The sequence below is a fragment of the Cajanus cajan genome, chromosome 8, assembly GCF_000230855.2.
Source record: "Cajanus cajan strain Asha chromosome 8, NIPB_CcT2T_4, whole genome shotgun sequence".
In the NCBI taxonomy this organism is placed as follows: domain Eukaryota; kingdom Viridiplantae; phylum Streptophyta; class Magnoliopsida; order Fabales; family Fabaceae; genus Cajanus; species Cajanus cajan.
The window spans coordinates 47,520,996-47,540,843 of NC_138524.1; the positions used below are offsets into that span (position 1 = coordinate 47,520,996).

General features: G+C 44.8%; 1 protein-coding gene across 1 annotated transcript; it reads right to left on the reverse strand.

Annotated features, from left to right (window-relative positions):
- Positions 1–1,088: 1,088 nt before the first annotated feature.
- Positions 1,089–1,481, reverse strand: LOC145950466 (uncharacterized). The gene has a single exon (XM_083061557.1). It carries the CDS (start codon positions 1,479–1,481, stop codon positions 1,089–1,091), a length of 393 nt encoding a protein of 130 aa, XP_082917683.1.
- Between the last annotated feature and the right edge of the window lie 18,367 nt (positions 1,482–19,848).

A 19,848-nucleotide genomic window follows, 5' to 3' on the forward strand; every position in this document is an offset into this window, starting at 1 on the left:
GCCCCGTTGTTTAGGTTGTGTCGTATTCAGAAGGGTCTGTCTCAATTTGGGGCGAGCTTTCCTTGTCTCGGATCTTTTCTCGCCTCGCCTGTGGCTCTCCAAACAAGATCTCCTTGTCGAAATTCTCTAGGCTTCACCTTGCTATCAAACCTTCGCTTGTAGCGTTGCTTGGTAGCTTCGACCACTATTAGTGCTCGGTCTCGAATTTCTTCGACCACGTCTAGGTTTGTTCGGAGCTCGGCCTCATTACTTGCTTCATTGAAGTGGGCTCGGCGGAATGATGGTTCTCCGATTTCGATCGGGATCATCGCGTCGGATCCATATACTAGGCGGAAAAGGGTTTCCTGTATGGTTGACTGAGGTGTGCACCTATAAGCCCATAGCACCTCGGGCAATTGCTCGGCCTAGGCTCCTTTTGCTTCTCCTAGTCGTTTCTTCAACTCCTTCAAAATAACCTTGTTGGCGGACACGGCTTGTCCGTTTGTTTGTGGGTGCTCGACCGAAGTGGTCTTATGTTGTATTCCTAGGCCGGTCAGGAACTCATTGAGTTTTCGGTCGGTGAATTGAAGGCCGTTGTCGGTTACCAGGGTGTGTGGGACGCCGAACCGTGTTATGATATTCCTCCATAAAAATTTTTGGACTTGATGAGCCGAGATGCACGCCAAGGGCTCGGCTTCAATCCATTTGGTAAACAGATCTACGACGACGATGAGGAATTTGCATTGTCCCTTAGCGACTGGAAAAGGCCCGAGTATGTCAGCCCCCCAAGTAGTGAACGACCATGCTGAAGGTATGCCGTGTAGCTGCTCGGCCGGTTGGTGGATCAAGTCGCCGTATTTCTGGCATGGTTGGCATTTCTTTATGAACATCACGCAATCGGTATTCATGGTCGGCCAATAGTATCCTGCTCGTAAGAGTTTGGAAACGGTCGTCCTCGCGCCCAAGTGCATCCCACAAATGCCCTCGTGTACTTCTCTCATCACGTAATCGGCCTCGACGGGGTCTAGGCATTTTAGTAGCGGGGTGGAGAAGCCACGTTTATACAACTGATCGGCAATGACGACATATCTACTGGCTTGCGTCCTCAATCACTTGGCATCGGTTGGATCGACTGGTATGACACCGTTGGTGATGAATGCCCTAATTTCGTCTCGCCAGTCGGGCGGGTTGTTCTGTCCGGGGTGGTCGGCATCCATGCTTGCTACCATGTCCGCTTCAACACTAGGGTGGTCGATTTCTTGTTGAATGATGGTTCTCAGTTGACCTGGCTTCTTGGTTGCGGCCAATCTAGCCAATTGATCGGCCCGGGTGTTGTCCTCGCACGGGATGTGCTCGACCAACACCTCTTGAAAGTTTGACTTCAACTTTTGATAAGCATGGTAATACTTCATCATGTTGTGGTCTTTTACTTGGAAGTTATCACTGACCTGCTCGGCCACCACCTTAGAATCAGTCAAGCATTTGATTTTAGAAGCACCCATGTCTTCGGCCAGCCTCAGTCTGGCTAATAGGACTTCGTATTCGGCTTGGTTATTCGAGGCCTTGAATCGGAAGCAGAGGGATTGTTCTAGAACTATCCCTTTGGGTCTGTAGACCCCTAAAATTGTCCGGGTCGGAAATAAAGCTCAAAGACTCTCAAAGACCGAAGGAAAGTCAGCCGGAAGGACTCCTGGAAGACCCTAGGATGATTCTTTGTAGGTCTAGAAGTCTTAGAGTAGCTTAGAATAAGGGTGTGCGAGGATTGGAGCTCAATACACCCTCCTAGAGGTTCAGTACGGCCGTACTGAGCCATTTGAACTGCAATACGGCCGTAGTGAACTCAATACGGCCGTACTGAAGTTTTTGAACTTCAGTACGGCCGTACCAAATTCAATACGGCCGTACTGTAGTTCAAAATGGCTCAGTACGGGCCGTAGTGAAATCAATACGGCCGTACTGAAGTTTTTGAACTTCAGTACGGCCGTACCAAATTCAATACGGCCGTACTGTAGTTCAAAAACCCAGTACGGGCCGTATTGACCTCCCAGGCCGTATTGCGCCTCAATCCTATAAATAGGACATCATTTGCACGTCCTCCCACACTTTTTTTTACACATTCCTCAACCCTCCTGCTGAGTATTCTTGGGTTTTTGAGCTATTCTCTGCCCTAGATATCTCTCCGAGAGCTGATCCGACGAAGTTCTTGAGTCATGAGCCATTAGCTTGAGATTCGAACAAGTCGAAGGGAAATCTCTTTGATTTCCATAGTAAAAATTATCTTTAGGGGAAAGGAGCGAGCGGACGTGTAGTGGGAAGGAGCGCCAAAAAGCCTCCTAAACTTCGTTTTGAATATATAAAAGCCCGCTTCGAAGGTTTCTTTCTAAATCCTTTCTTTTACTGCTCTTATTTATTGCTTTTTGATTATTGCATTGCATGTTTAGAGCTTTCGTCATGTAAATATTTTATCTATAATCGTTTCTAATAAATAGGGGTAATTTAGTAACTTTACACTGTTATTTATGAAATAATCCGTCATAGGGAACCCGAAAGGGGCGTTGTGGGGTGCTAACACCTTCCTCGCACGTAACCGACTCCCTTACCCGACTCTGGTTGTAATGGCCAAAGTTGATTTACGAAAATCAATTGCCTTATATCTTTTTCCAATGTTTTGAGTAAAATATTGGTGGCGACTCCAAGAACCCTTCTTTTTGCGAAAACCGCTAATCTATGGAGGGTCCCGTTTGGGATTAACATAGGTTGGTGAGAATCATTTAATAAATATTGGTAGTTTGATGAGGTCTCAGTTTGAGAATAAGTCGCTCTAACAATCCATCATTTTTCCAAATCTTAAAAAGAGTCCAACCATCGTCGCGAATGCCAGTGTCCGTTTCGGCGGGTGGCGACAGATGGCGACTCTGCTGGGGAAGCCTCGAGAGTCAGTCCCATTTAGTGATGGATTATTTCTAAAATAATAGTTTAAAATTACTTCGTTACCCCTCGCTTGTATTATAATATGTTTTACCTAATTGGCTTTAATAACTGTTGGATGTTTAAATTTTCGCAATTGTTTGAAATATAAACTGCACACGAACCTTTGCACACAACAGTTCCCTCTATACCCGGGGGCATGAGTGGAAAGCCATAGGGAGTGGATGCTAGTACGGCCGGTTGTCGAATGGGTCTATAGGTGCCCGTAGACCGTTGTCGGAAAACATCACTCAAGGTGAAAACCATGAACTCGAGTCCGACAGTGCGTTGGAGCTTTCCATCGACTTACGACGAGAGGAATTGGGTCCCTATAATGGGGGCACCTTGGGGGCCTTGGACCGGTGAGAACAGTTAGAACCTCCTTGAATATGCACTTTTCTGCAGGATACCCCTACCTCGTGATTCGCTCGTGACTGTTCGTGGATGAGTGAATTGTTTGTGCATTGTTTATGTGACGTTGTTTGAGCATACATTGCATTCTTTAAACATACAACATTCCCTTTTAAAATAAGAATAAATAGGAATAAGAATCTTCCATTACATGGTGTCGCCACCCGCCGAAACGGACCTTGGCATTCGCGACGATGGTCGGACTCGTTTTAAAGTTTTGAAAAGTGGTGGATTGTTAGAACGACTTATTCTCAAACTGAGACCTTATCGAACTAACAATTTTATTAAATGATTCACCAATCCATATTAATCCCAAGCGGGACCCTCCATGGATTAGTGGTTTTCACAAAAAGAAGGGTTCTTGGAGTCGCCACCAATGTTTTACTCAAAACATTGGAAAAAGGGATAAGGCAATTGATTTTCGCAAATCAACCTTGGCCATTACAACCAGAGTTGGGTAAGGGAGTCGGTTACGTGCGGGGAAGGTGTTAGCACCCCACAACGCCCCTTTCGGGTTCCCTATGACGGATTATTTCATAAATAACAGTGTAAAATTACTAAATTACCCCTATTTATTATAAGCGATTATAAATTAAATATCTACATGATGACGAATTTAAATATGCAACAATCAGAAAGCAGTAAAAGAAGGGATTTTAAGAAAGAAACCTTTGAAGCGTGCTTTTATATATTTCAATGAAGTTTAGGAGGCTTTTTGGCGCTCCCTCCCTCTACAAGCTCGCTCGCTCCTTCCTAAAAATTAATCTTTACTATGGAAATCAAAAAGATTTCCCTTCGACTAGTCCGAATTCTCAAGCTAAATGCTCAGAACTCAAGAACTTCTTCGGATCGACTCTTGGAGAGAATTCTAGGGCAGAACACTGCTCAAAAACCCCAGAATACTCAGCAAGAGGGTCCAGAAGTCTGGAAAAAGTGTGGAATGACGTCCAAATGACGTCCTATTTATAGGGATGAGGCGCAGTACGGCCCCTGGGTTCAATACGGCCCGTATTGAGTTTTTGTACTTCAATACGGCCGTATTGAATTCAGTACGGCCGTATTGAAATACAGAAACTTCAATACGGCCGTATTGGTTTCAGTACGGCCGTATTGTAGTACAAAATGTGCAGTACGGCCGTACTGAACTCCAAGGAGGCCGTATTGAGCTCCAAACCTCCCACTTTCTTATTTTTGGCTACTCTAAGACCTCTAAACCTACAGATAGTCATCCTATGGTCTTCTGGGAGTCCTTCTGGCTGACTTTCCTTTGATCTTTGAGAGTCTTCGAGTCTTATTTCCGACCCGGACAATTTTAGGGGTCTACAGCTGCCCCCCCTTTACTTAGTCGGACGGCCTTTTGGTGTACCGGCTGACAAGTAAAGGAGTTGACCCAATTGTCCGGGTGATGTGCCATCCTTCTGACTTGTAGCGTCTTCCGGTGGAAAATTGTTGAGTAGCCTCTCCAGGTTGAGTATTAGTCGTCGCCTCTCCAGGCTCATGCATACCTCAGTGTTTCTGACAACCTCGGTAGCTGAGTACCGCCTCTCCAGGCCCTGCCTCTCAACATTCGGCAGTTGAGTATCGCCTCTCCAGGCCCTGCCTCTCAACATGAGTCAGTTGAGTATCGCCTCTCCAGGCCCTGCCTCTCAACATGAGGCAGTTGAGTATCGCCTCTCCAGGCCCTGCCTCTCAACATGAGGCAGTTGAGTATCGCCTCTCCAGGCCCTGCCTCTCAACATGAGGCAGTTGAGTTTGCCCTCTCCAGGGTTTTGCCTCTCAACATGGGCAGCTGAGTTTGCCCTCTCCAGGGTTTTGAGATAAGTTTGTCTCCACAGTCCACAATGCTGCTTCGACGGTTTGTTTTTCTGATTTTGTGCCGCTGAGGGCTGGATAACGCAGGGATCCGTCTAGGGGATGTGCAGTCATTCATAGGTTTTTGTGCCCCAACTTGCATTGCTTAGTTGGTACCCATGGGGAATTTCTGACTCCTTGGGGTGTAGACACAGATGCTCTCTCTCTGAGTTGAGCGATGCCTTATGTTTGGCTGACGTCCTTTTGACGTAAGTGGAGTATCCCGGTTGTCCTTATTCGGGTGTCTCTTTTGATTTTTTCAATTTTGTTGCCTCTGTGTAGGCTGTTATCCACTGGGGGATTTTGTCATTTTGTTGTGATTAGCCTCTTCTGTTAGGCAGATCATCTTGACGCTTGATGTTTGGCTGAGAGCCGGATTCCACTTGGGGAATGATTATTTGTCTTTTGTGATTTTTTCTTTTTGAAGGAGTGCCTCTGAGTAGGCGAATTATCTTGATGTTCGGTGTTCGGCTGAGTGCCGGATTCCGCTTGGGGAATGGTTATTGATCTTTTTGATTTTTCTCTTTTTTAAAGGAGTGCCTCTGAGTAGGCGAATGATCTTGATGTTCAATGTTCGGCTGAATGCCGAATTCCGCTTGGGGAATGATTATTGATCTTTTTTGATTTTTCTCTTTTTGAAGGGGTGCCTCTAAGTAGGCGAATGATCTTGATGTTCGGTGTTCGGCTGAGTGCCGGATTCCGCTTGGGGAATGGTTATTGATGTTTTTGATTTTTTTTGCTTTTTGAAGGGGTGCCTCTGAGTAGGCGAATGGGGATTGAAGGTCTTATGTATCCCAGAGTATTATTTAGGAAGCCTCTGCAGGCTTAGCTTCACTCATCGCTTGAGTTGGAAAGCTATCTTTCACTGAGGAAGTCAAAAGTCCTTTGACTTAGATATTCTGTTTGGATGATCAAGCCTCCCTTGGGGAATCTTGCTGATCTTGCTTTGATAGCTTTCATTGGGGAATTTGGCCCGTGAGTGGAAGCTGAGATATCTCTGGGGAGTATTATTTCGGCGAGCCTCTCCAGGCTCAATTATTCTGAGAGAGTATTATTTCAGCAAGCCTCTCCAGGCTCAATTATTCTGAGAGAGTATTATTTCGGCAAGCCTCTCCAGGCTCAATTATTCTGAGAGAGTATTATTTCGGCAAGCCTCTCCAGGCTCAATTTTTCTGTACGAGTATTATTTCGGCAAGCCTCTCCAGGCTCAGTTATTCTGTATGATTTTGGGATTTTCTGTTCAGCCCAAGAGTGCAAGTTGAGATGTCTCTTGGGGAGTATTATTTCGGCAAGCCTCTCCAGGCTCAGTTATTCTGTATGATGAGAGAGTATTATTTCGGCAAGCCTCTCCAGGCTCAGTTATTCTGAGAGAGTATTATTTCGGCAAGCCTCTCCAGGCTCAATTATTCTGTATGATGTGATTTTCTGATTTTTTTGCCTTTTCTGTCGATTTTCGGCTTTTTCTGTATTTTTGCCTTTTTTGTCAATTTGCGGCTTTTTCTGTTGACCGTTGCCATACACAAGCAATTTTTCCTATTTTTCTATTTTATGCAATTGCCTCATGAAGAGGTCTTTGAAAATTTCTTTATGGCCAATACGGCCGTATCCATTTCAGTACGCCTGTATTGAGTTGAAAATTTGTTCGTAACCCTAATTTTAGTGCGGGTGTACTGAACATGGTACGGGCGCATTGTTTTTTCTGAAGTTTGATTTTTTTTTTTTTGTTTTTTTTTTTGTTTTGTTGTTTTTTTTTTATAAACAGAGAATAAGTGATCTTCCAGTACACCTATCATCTGTATGCATGTATGCGGTATGATGCACCTAATTCTATTTGATTTACTTTTTCAAAAGAATTAACCGATGCGTTTCTTTGTTTGGATCTTGCCATTCCTCTAGACGGGCTGTGCGTTGCCGATTTCTGTAACCGAGGAATGATGCGTGTTATATCGAGATGGGTGTCATCAACCCAGTGATCCTCCCCTTCCTTTAGAAGACGTGTCAACCCTCCTATTGACCACTATATCTCCATGTTTCCACTAGATTATCCTAAAATCGTTTGGGACAAGAGAGAAAAGAAAGGAAAGATATTTTTATTCTGAAGTTTGTGTTTTAGAGGGGATTTATTTTTCAAAAATGGTTTTTGTAAGAATGGTTGGCCAAGGTAGGCTTATCTGTTTAGGCTTGTTTGATTAAACACTTATGAAGTTAAGAAAATCTTGTTATTGACATTGTGATTTTGACAACTTAGATAGCTTCCCTTGAACCTTTCTTTTTGAATTCGGTTCATGGTACCATCATGGATTTCTTTTGTTTTTTGATTGTCCTTATTTTTTTTGCCTAAAACACCCTTTTGTGGCGTCTCAGCGGACCTTTGTTTTTGTTTATTTTTGCAACCCTAATTTTTTCCTAGGTCACCCTTTTGTGGGATTCCTAGCGGGTTATTTGCTCTTATTTTTGCGCAGCCCCCTTTTTTGGGTTTCCTGCCGAGCTTTTTGTTTTTAGGATTTCCTTTTTTATCCATGATGGCATTTGTCGAGGCCAAGGGAAGGTGCTCCAAGTTGTCACACACACTTCCACATAAAAATGATGCGGGTTTATTTAAGACGATTTTAACCTCATTCATGTTTATTCAAACAGGGTTAAAAAATAATGTGGCTTAGAGATTTATTGCAAGCAAGAAAAGAAGCAATAAGAAAGAATAAAGAATGATTTTATTATAATCATAATGGAAACATGTGCCCTATCGAGGCTCGGGGGTCGGGCTGTCCCCGAGGAGTAATCTCTAATAGTCATCAGGTCTATACATCCCTATCGGAAGGAGAAGAACACTTGATGACGACGACCGGCCTTAACGCTTGTGAACCGGCCTTCCTAAAGATCTGGCTTAAAGAACGTCGAGAAGGATCTTGGTTCCTCTTCGTCCTTTGATCTTTATTAGGGTTGTATCCTAACCCTTGTTTCCCCGGATTATCCTTGATAATGGGTAGCTCGGGAATTCCTTGGGAATCCTTGCCAAGTCCTTGTCCCGGCAAGTATCCATTCTTGGTGAGCATGGAGGCTACCTTCTTCATTTCTCGGGGAAACGTTTCAACATTGGCAATCTCCAATGCTTGGAAGGCGGTTTCTAGAGCTTCCTCCTCGGATTCTTTATTTTCCTTTCCTTTATTCTTGGGAGCTTTTATCATGAAGATCATTGGGAGTGTAGATCCTGCCACTCCTAGTCATGCCCCCAAGTCCAGCGATGTTAGAGATATCGCTGTCGGCAGAAGAATGGATGTCGTATATCCATGGCACAGCCTTATTTGATTCGTAGGGAAAAGGCCTTGGAGCAGTGATCCTTAACGGTGTCGGACCTTCCCCTTTATTCGTCTTGATTACCAACAACGGAGTTGATGTGCGTTCGCTTGGCGCGGTTGTTGGCTTACACTTGATAACGAACGGCGTGCGACGCATCGATTAATCCTTTCTTTTTATTAATGTTATTAATAAATTACTAGGAGGGATGTATGCGAATGAATGACTATGAAATGCAAAGGCAATTGAAAGATTTCATAGATCACAAAATTCGATTTATTTAATCAAGGAAAGTGTACAACTTATTATACAATGCTTCGAAGCAATCTTTTACAAAATGAGAAAAGCCGATAGAAACCCACAGGCGGGTTCATGTTTCTTCTCCATTCATCTTCGGCTTCCTCTACATGGCGGGCCATTGCTTCGACTTGCGTATGGACTGCTTGGCTCATATCATCACTGATCTTTTGAGCGTCCTTCGCCTTTTGATTATGGTAGTTGATCATGGCCTGCAGTTCATTAAGTTCATCTTCGGCTCGATCCTTCTCCTCCCGGAGTCTAGCCATCTGTGCTAGTCCCTCCCTTTCCTTTTTGCGGAAATCGGAAAGGCTTGCGGTTTGTTGTTGAGCAACTTCCCGCCATTGTTGTGCGTCGGATCGAGTCAAGAGCAGATTGTCTTGCATGTCCTTGATCAACTGTGCCTGCCTTGCATGCTCGGCTTCAAGGTGTGCTATCTTTGCATTGACTTCTAGGAGTTGACTACTCGGTTCAACCTTTGGCATTTTGGATGCCCGAGTAGCCTCCTCATTGAGGTTAGCACACTCATCCTTGAGCCGCTCTATCTCGTGGTCTTTCTTCTTGCATTGCCTTTGTAGACCATCAATGACGAAACCGGATTCTTCATTCTTCTCTTCAAGAACTCTTATCTGAGCTCCCATGATTTCCAGTTTCTTGGTCAAGGCATCGACTTGTTCTTACTGTAACTTCCTTGCGACTGTGGTTGCGCAAGAGGTGGATGGTTGGGGTACCCCCCTCTCGCTCCTCCAAACCTCGTAGTCTGTGGAAACGGATACCCGAGGCTTTCCAAGCTCTCGATCTCCCTCATAGATTGGTCTCTCCCACGCTCTAATGACAGCGTGCATATCCCTCTGATGCTCGGAATCGAAAGAGAAACACAATCCTCCAAGCTCCTCTTTGGTAGGAACTATCTGAGTCCTCATAAGTTGCCTCATAACCAATCTAGGTGAGTAGGCTATGCAACCTCTGAGGCCCATCAATGGTATGCTTGGATAGCTGCCGCATTTTATCAATATGTTGCTCGGACGGAACCAAGGACAAACCCATGTGAAATGCTCAACGCTCCACTGTTCCATCTCTTCCTTCCATTCGGAAGCATAACGGCGGCGTGCGGGGATCTTTGAAAAACTCCTCAATGGATCGGGCAAAGTTCCCATATGACTGGAGGCATAGAAGTGTGTGATGCCCCATACGTACAACAAAGAGGTATAGCATCGGATAGTCTTCCCTTGCTTCTGCTGAGATAGGTTAACAGAAAGCAAGGTGTCGGCAAGAATGGCAGGCACGGGACTCTTCATGTGTACGTCCCAAGCGAAGAAAGCGTCCATAGCAGCATGGTCCACTGTGTTAGCGTGAAAGGGGAATAGGATCATCCCAAACACGGCTAACGCTAGAGTCTTGTTGAAAGCTAACCAATCTCCCTCACCAGCTAAGGAAGAAAGGTGGTCTTCAATCATGGCGAGCTTCCAACCCTTGATACTGCCGTTCCCCACTAAGGCAGATAATCGTGATGGCAGTTTGACTTGGGTAGCGACCCTCTCCACGGCCACATGATTGCCATGAAAGATATAGACCCCTGCTGATTTGGGCCATCGTAGCATGAGTTCGTACTCCTCGAGAGTAGGAACCAAGTCAAACTGGGGGAACTCGAAACAATGCAGATCGAGACTCCAGAAGTGAACCAATGCTCTCAGAAAAGATGGATCCACACATATCTTCATTAAGTCGAGGACTCGTCCATAAGATTTCTCAAATTCAACACGAGCCTCGCGTGGCATCAAAGTACAGAGGTGATCCAACCTCTCAGCACGGTATAATAAGAAATCTACTTTCTTCAACTGCCCTTGCATCTCCCTAGATCCCTCCATGATCTACGAAAAAAATGCATGATATGAGATGATGAGGTTGAATATGCATGCATTGTGTTTTATTGAACTAAGCATTATCATGTTTTCGGGATGTCCCTAAGATGATGCATGATATTGCTTGGTTTTGGGTAAATATTTTTCTTTATTTTTTTCTTTTGGGTATTTTGTTTTTTGCATTTTTTGGGTGAAAAGGGAAACTACCTATATGAATGTGATGAAGGTAGATGTTAACACCATGCAATGGAAGATTCTTATTTCTATTTATTCTTATTTTAAAAAGGAATGTTGTATGTTTAAAGAATGCAATGTATGCTCAAACAATGTCACATAAACAATGCACAAACAATTCACTCATCCACGAACAGTCACGAGCGAATCACGAGGTAGGGGTATCCTGCAGAAAAGTGCATATTCAAGGTGGTTCTAACTGTTCTCACCGGTCTGAGGCCCCCAAGGTGCCCCCATTATAGGGACCCAATTCCTCTCGTCGTAAGTCGATGGAAAGTTCCAACGCACTGTCGGACTTGAGTTCATGGTTATCACCTTGAGTGATGTTTTCCGACAACGGTCTACGGGCACCTATAGACCCATTCGACAACCGGCCATACTAACATCCACTCCCTATGGCTTACCACTCATGCCCCCGGGTATAGAGGGAACTGTTGTGTGCAAAGGTTTGTGTACAGTTTGTATTTCAAACAATTGCGAGAATTTAAACATACAACAGTTATTAAAAGCCATATAGATAAAACATATTATCATACAAGTGAGGGGTAATAAAGTAATTTTAAACTATTATTTTAAAAATAATCCATCACTAAATGGGACTGACTCTCGAGGCTTCCCCAGTGAAGTCGCCATCTGTCGCCACCCGCCGAAACGGACCTTGGCATTCGCGACGATGGTCGGACTCGTTTTAAAGTTTTGAAAAGTGGTGGATTGTTAGAACGACTTATTCTCAAACTGAGACCTTATCGAACTAACAATTTTATTAAATGATTCACCAATCCATATTAATCCCAAGCGGGACCCTCCATGGATTAGTGGTTTTCACAAAAAGAAGGGTTCTTGGAGTCGCCACCAATGTTTTACTCAAAACATTGGAAAAAGGGATAAAAGGCAATTGATTTTCGCAAATCAACCTTGGCCATTACAACCAGAGTTGGGTAAGGGAGTCGGTTACGTGCGGGGAAGGTGTTAGCACCCCACAACGCCCCTTTCGGGTTCCCTATGACGGATTATTTCATAAATAACAGTGTAAAATTACTAAATTACCCCTATTTATTATAAGCGATTATAAATTAAATATCTACATGATGACGAATTTAAATATGCAACAATCAGAAAGCAGTAAAAGAAGGGATTTTAAGAAAGAAACCTTTGAAGCGTGCTTTTATATATTTCAATGAAGTTTAGGAGGCTTTTTGGCGCTCCCTCCCTCTACAAGCTCGCTCGCTCCTTCCTAAAAATTAATCTTTACTATGGAAATCAAAAAGATTTCCCTTCGACTAGTCCGAATTCTCAAGCTAAATGCTCAGAACTCAAGAACTTCGTCGGATCGACTCTTGGAGAGAATTCTAGGGCAGAACACTGCTCAAAAACCCCAGAATACTCAGCAAGAGGGTCCAGAAGTCTGGAAAAAGTGTGGAATGACGTCCAAATGACGTCCTATTTATAGGGATGAGGCGCAGTACGGCCCCTGGGTTCAATACGGCCCGTATTGAGTTTTTGTACTTCAATACGGCCGTATTGAATTCAGTACGGCCGTATTGAAATACAGAAACTTCAATACGGCCGTATTGGTTTCAGTACGGCCGTATTGTAGTACAAAATGTGCAGTACGGCCGTACTGAACTCCAAGGAGGCCGTATTGAGCTCCAAACCTCCCACTTTCTTATTTTTGGCTACTCTAAGACCTCTAAACCTACAGATAGTCATCCTATGGTCTTCTGGGAGTCCTTCTGGCTGACTTTCCTTTGATCTTTGAGAGTCTTCGAGTCTTATTTCCGACCCGGACAATTTTAGGGGTCTACACATGGTGTTAACATCTACCTTCATCACATTCATATAGGTAGTTTCCCTTTTCACCCAAAAAAATACAAAAAACAAAATACCCAAAAAAAGAAAAAGGGTTATTTATCCAAACCAAGCAATATCATGCATCATCTTAGGAGCATCCTGAAAACATGATAATGCTTAGTGGAATAAACACAATGCATGCATATTCAACGCCATCATCTCATATCATGCATTCTTATCAAAGATCATGGAGGGATCTAGGTTTACATTTCATACATCCCTCCTAGTAATTCATTAATAAACATTAAATAAAAAGAAAGGATTAATCGATGCGTATGTTCAGAATGGATCGCACGCCGTTTGTTATTAAATGTAAACCAACAACCGCGCCAAGCGAACGCACATCAACTCCGTTGTTGGTAATCAAGACGAATAAAGGGGAAGGTCCGACACCGTTAAGGATCACTGCTCCAAGACCTTTTCCCTACGAATCGAATAAGGCTGTGCCATGGATATACGACATCCATTCTTCTGTCGACAGCGATATCTCTAACATCGCTGGACTTGGGGGCATGACTAGGAGTGGCAGGATCTACACTCCCGAAGATCTTCATGATAAAGCTCCCAAGAATAAGAAAAAGAAAAAAAACCGAGGAAAATAAAGAATCCGAGGAGGAGACTGACGAGCTGTTAAAGTATATCCGACAGAGCGAGTACTCCGTCGTGGATCAACTTCATAGGACGCCCGCAAAGAGTACTCTGTTGTCGTTGATCCTAAGCTCCGAACCGCATCGACAAGCTCTGTTGAAAGTCTTGAACGAGGCATACGTGTCGCACACTATCTCCCAAGATAAGTTTGAGGGGATTGTTAGTCACATCACGGCTAATGATCACCTCACTTTCACCGATGAAGAGATCCCCGCTGAGGGACCGAATCACAACAAGCCCTTGCACATCTCTGTAAAGTGCAAGGAATATCACATCGCTAAAGTCTTGGTGGATAACGGATCTTCCTTGAATGTAATGCCAAAAAGAACGTTCGATCAAATGGCAATCAAGGGAATCCAAATGCGCCCGAGCAACATGATCGTCCGAGCTTTCGACGGTTCTAAAAGAGAAGTGGTGGGAGAAATTAATCTTCCAATCCAAATTGGACCCACCATCTTTAATGTCGAATTTCAAGTGATGGACATTACTCCCGCGTACAGCTGTCTCCTCGGCCGACCTTGGATTCATGATGCGAAAGCTGTTCCCTCTACGCTCCACCAGAAAGTCAAATTCATAGTGGGTGACAAGCTGGTGACCGTAAAAGCTGAAGATGACATACTCATCAGCAAGCCATCTGCCATACCTTACGTGGACGCAGCAGAGGAAGCTCTAGAGACCGCCTTCCAAGCATTGGAGATTGCCAATGTCGAAACGTTTCCCCGAGAAATGAAGAAGGTAGCCTACATGCTCACCAAGAACGGATACTTGCCTGGACAAGGACTTGGCAAGGATTCCCAAGGAATTCCCGAGCTACCCATTATTAAGGATAATCCGGGGAAACAAGGGTTAGGATACAACCCTAATAAAGATCAAAGGACGAAGAGGAACAAAGATCCTTCTCGACGTTCTTTAAGCCAGATCTTTAGGGAGGCCGGTTCACAAGCGTCAAGGCCGGTCGTCGTCATCAAGTGCTCTTCTCCTTCCGATAGGGATGTATAGACCTGATGACTATTAGAGATTACTCCTCGGGGACAGCCCGACCCCCGAGCCTCGATAGGGCACATGTTTCCACTATGATTATAATAAAATCGTTCTTTATTCTTTCTTATTGCTTCTTTTCTCGCTTACAATAAATTTCTAGGCCACATTATCTTAACCCTGTTTGAATAAGCATGAATGAAGTTGAAATTGTCTTAATAACAATAAACCCGCATCATTTTTATGTGGAAATGTGCGTGACAACTTGGAGCACCTTTCCATGACCTCGACAAGTGCCATCATGGATAAAAAAGAAATCCTTTAAGAACAAAATCATAAAAACAAAAAAAACTCGGCAGGAAACCCAAAAAGGGGGCTGCGCAAAAATAAGAGCAAAGAACCCGCTAGGAATCCCACGAAAGGGTGACCTAGGCAAAAGTTAGGGTTGCAAAAATGAACAAAAACAAAGGTCCGCTAAGACGCCACAAAGGGGTGTTTTAGGCAAAAATAAGGACAATCAAAAAGCAAAAGAAATCCATGATGGTACCATGAGCTGAATTCAAAAAGAAAGGTTCGAGGGAAACTATCTAAGTTGTCGAATCACAATGTCAATAACGTAACTTTCTTAACTTCATAAGTGTTTAATCAAACAAGCCTAAACACATAAGCCTACCTCGGCCAGCCATTCTTACAAAAACCATTTTCAAAACAATAATAATCCCCTCTAAAACACAAACTTTTGAACAAAAATATCTTTCCTTTCTTTTCTCTTGTCCCGAACGATTTTAGAATAATCTAGTGGAAACATGGAGATATAGTGGTCAATAGGAGGGTTGACACGTCTTCAAAAGGAAGGGAAGGATCACTGGGTCGATGACACCAATCTCGATATAACACGTATCATTCCTCGGTTACAGAAATCGGCAGCGCACAACCCGTCTAGAGGAATGGCAAAAATCCAAGCAAAGAAACGCATCGGTTAATTCTTTTGAAAAATAAATCAAATAGAATTAGGTGCATCATACCGCATACATGCATACAGATGATAGGTGTACTGGAAGATCACTTATTCTCTGTTTATTGAAAAAACAAACAAAAAACAGAAAAACAAAAAAACAAAAAAATAAACTTCAGAAAAAAAAACAAGGCGCCCGTACCATGTTCAGTACGCCCGTACTAAAATTAGGGTTATGAACAAATTTTCAACTCAATACGGGCGTACTGAAATGAATACGGCAGCATTGGCCATAACGTCCACACCAATACGGGCGTATTGAATTCAATACGGCCCGTATTGGCCCATTCTTTTGTACATCAACAACATCTTCATTCCTCAGCATACTTTATCTGTGAGTGTGTTTGAGATCCCTCCGATGCCGAAAAAAAAGCCAAAATCGACAAAAAAAGAGAAAAGGCAAAATTCAGAAAATACAGAATAACTGAGCCTGGAGAGGCTTGCCGAAATAATACTCCCCAGAGATATCTCAGCTTGCACTCTTGGGCCGAATTCCCAGTGAAAGCTATCAGAGCAAGATCAGCAAGATTCCTCAACGGAAGCATGATCATCCAAACAGAGCATCCGAGTCAAAAGAATCAGACTTCCTCAGTGGAAGATGGCTTTCCAACTCAAGCGACGAGTGAAGCTAAGCCTGCAGAGGCTTTCTAAATAATACTCTGGGATACACAAGATCCTCAATCCCCATTCGCCTACTCAAAGGCACTCCTTCAAAAAAAGGGAAAATCAGAAAAGATCAAAATGACAGAATCCCCCAGCGGATAACAGCCTACGCAGAGGCAACAAAACCAGAAAATCAAAAAAAAAGTCACCCGAATAAGGATAACCGGGATACTCCACAAACGTCGAAAGGACGTCAGCCAATCATAAGGCATCGCTCACCTCAGGAAGAGCATCTTTGTGTCTGCATCCCCACGGAATCAGAATCTCCCAGTGGGCACCAACTACGCAATGGAAAGTTGGGACACAAGAACCTATGAGTAACTGCACATCCCCTAGACGGATCCCTGCGTTATCCAGCCCTCAGCGACACCAAAATCAAAAACAACCGTCGAAGCAGCATCGTGGACTGTGGAGACAAAATCATCACAACAGAATCCCCCAGCGGATAACAGCCTACGCAGAGGCAACAAAACCAGAAAATCAAAAAAGAGTCACCCGAATAAGGATAATCGGGATACTCCACCAACGACGAAAGGACGTCAGCCAATCATAAGGCATCGCTCACATCAGAAAGAGCATCTTTGTGTCTGCATCCCCAAGGAATCAGAATTTCCCCAGTGGGCACCAACTACGCAATGGAAAGGTGGGACACAAGAACCTATGAGTAACTGCACATCCCCTAGACGGATCCCTGCGCTATCCAGCCCTTAGCGGCACCAAAATCAAAAACAACCGTCGAAGCAGCATCGTGGACTGTGGAGACAAAATCATCACAAATCCCTGGAGAGGGAAAACTCACGCTACCAATGTGACCAGAAGCACGGAGGTATGCAACCCTGGGGAGGGCAAACTGCAGACCCTGGAGAGGGCAAACTCAAGCTACCGAGGTTGTCAGAAACACCGAGGTATGCACGAGCCTGGAGAGGCGACGACTAATACTCAGCTACCCCGTCGTCAGAAACACGGAGGTATGTAGCTACCGAGGTTGTCAGAAACACCAAGGTATGCACGAGCCTGGAGAGGCGGTACTCAGCTACCCCGTCGTCAGAAACACGGAGGTATGCAGCTGCCAAAGTGATCAGAAACACTGAGGTATGCAACGAGCCTGGAGAGGCGACGACTAATACTCAGCTACCCCGTCGTCAGAAACACGGAGGTATGCAGCTACCGAGGTTGTCAGAAACACCAAGGTATGCACGAGCCTGGAGAGGCGATGACTAATACTCAGCTACCCCGTCGTCAGAAACACGGAGGTACGCAGCTGCCAACATCGTCAGAAACATGGAGGCATGCACACCCTGGAGAGGGCAAACTCACGCTACCGAGGTTGTCAGAAACACCAAGGTATGCACGAGCCTGGAGAGGCGACGACTAATACTCATCTACCCCGTCGTCAGAAACACGGAGGTATGCAGCTACCGAGGTTGTCAGAAACACCAAGGTATGCACGAGCCTAGAGAGGCGACGACTAATACTCAGCTACCCCGTCGTCAGAAACACGGAGGTACGCAGCTGCCAACATCGTCAGAAACATGGAGGCATGCACACCCTGGAGAGGGAAAACTCACGCTACCGAGGTTGTCAGAAACACCAAGGTATGCACGAGCCTGGAGAGGCGACGACTAATACTCAGCTACCCCGTCGTCAGAAACACGGAGGTATGCAGCTGCCAACGTCGTCAGAAACACGGAGGCATGCAGACCCTGGAGAGGGCAAACTCACGCTACCGAGGTTGTCAGAAACACCGAGGTATGCACGAGCCTGGAGAGGCGACGACTAATACTCAACCTGGAGAGGCCACTCAACAATTTTCCCACCGGAAGACACTACAAGTCGGAAGGATGGCTTACTCCCCGGACAATTGGGTCAACTCCTTTACTTGTCAACCGGTACACCAAATAGCCGTTCGACTAAGTAAAGGGGGGGCAGCTGTAGACCCCTAAAATTGTCCGGGTCGGAAATAAAGCTCAAAGACTCTCAAAGACCGAAGGAAAGTCAGCCGGAAGGACTCCTGGAAGACCCTAGGATGATTCTTTGTAGGTCTAGAAGTCTTAGAGTAGCTTAGAATAAGGGTGTGCGAGGATTGGAGCTCAATACACCCTCCTAGAGGTTCAGTACGGCCGTATTGAGCCATTTGAACTGCAATACGGCCGTAGTGAACTCAATACGGCCGTACTGAAGTTTTTGAACTTCAGTACGGCCGTACCAAATTCAATACGGCCGTACTGTAGTTCAAAATGGCTCAGTACGGGCCATAGTGAAATCAATACGGCCGTACTGAAGTTTTTGAACTTCAGTACGGCCGTACCAAATTCAATACGGCCGTACTGTAGTTCAAAAACCCAGTACGGGCCGTATTGACCTCCCAGGCCGTATTGCGCCTCAATCCTATAAATAGGACGTCATTTGCACGTCCTCCCACACTTTTTTTTACACATTCCTCAACCCTCCTGCTGAGTATTGTTGGGTTTTTGAGCTATTCTCTGCCCTAGATATCTCTCCGGGAGCCGATCCGACGAAGTTCTTGAGTCATGAGCCATTAGCTTGAGATTCGAACAAGTCGAAGGGAAATCTCTTTGATTTCCATAGTAAAAATTATCTTTAGGGGAAAGGAGCGAGCGGACGTGTAGTGGGAAGGAGCGCCAAAAAGCCTCCTAAACTTCGTTTTGAATATATAAAAGCCCGCTTCGAAGGTTTCTTTCTAAATCCTTTCTTTTACTGCTCTTATTTATGGCTTTTTGATTATTGCATTGCATGTTTAGAGCTTTCGTCATGTAAATATTTTATCTATAATCGTTTCTAATAAATAGGGGTAATTTAGTAACTTTACACTGTTATTTATGAAATAATCCGTCATAGGGAACCCGAAAGGGGCGTTGTGGGGTGCTAACACCTTCCTCGCACGTAACCGACTCCCTTACCCGACTCTGGTTGTAATGGCCAAAGTTGATTTACGAAAATCAATTGACTTATATCTTTTTCCAATGTTTTGAGTAAAATATTGGTGGCGACTCCAAGAACCCTTCTTTTTGCGAAAACCGCTAATCTATGGAGGGTCCCGTTTGGGATTAACATAGGTTGGTGAGAATCATTTAATAAATATTGGTAGTTCGATGAGGTCTCAGTTTGAGAATAAGTCGCTCTAACAATCCATCATTTTTCCAAATCTTAAAAAGAGTCCAACCATGGTCGCGAATGCCAGTGTCCGGTTCGGCGGGTGGCGACAGGGTCCCTCCAGAATTACCCCTGCTCCGCTTTCCTGGCAGTTTGAGGAACCGTCCACATGGAGGGTCCACCATTGTTCTTCGAACTGGCCATGCGGATGGAGCTCATTCATGAAGTCGGCCAGGCATTGAGCCTTAATCGACCCTCTCGGTTTGAAGGTGATATCAAATTGTGAAAGTTCCACTGACCAAGCCATCATCCTTCCCGCTAGTTCAGGCTTGCCTAAGACCTTCGAGATCGGGCAGTCGGTGTGCACCACTACTTTGTGGCTCTGGAAGTAATGCCTTAGGCGTCGGGAAGCGTGCACTAAGCCAAGCGCCACCTTTTCTATCAACTGGTATCGGGTTTCGGGATCTTGTAGGAGTCGACTGACGAAATATATGGGGGCTTGGGTGCCCTCTTTTTCCTGCACCAAAACCGAGCTAATCGCCTTCTCGGAAACAACCAAATACACAAGTAGTGGGCTTAGAGGATCAGATCTCGTGAGGGTTGGCGGCGTCGCCAGGGTTGTCTTCAATGTTGCAAAGGCCTCTTCACATGGCTCGTCCCACGAGAAGGCCGAAGCCTTCCTCA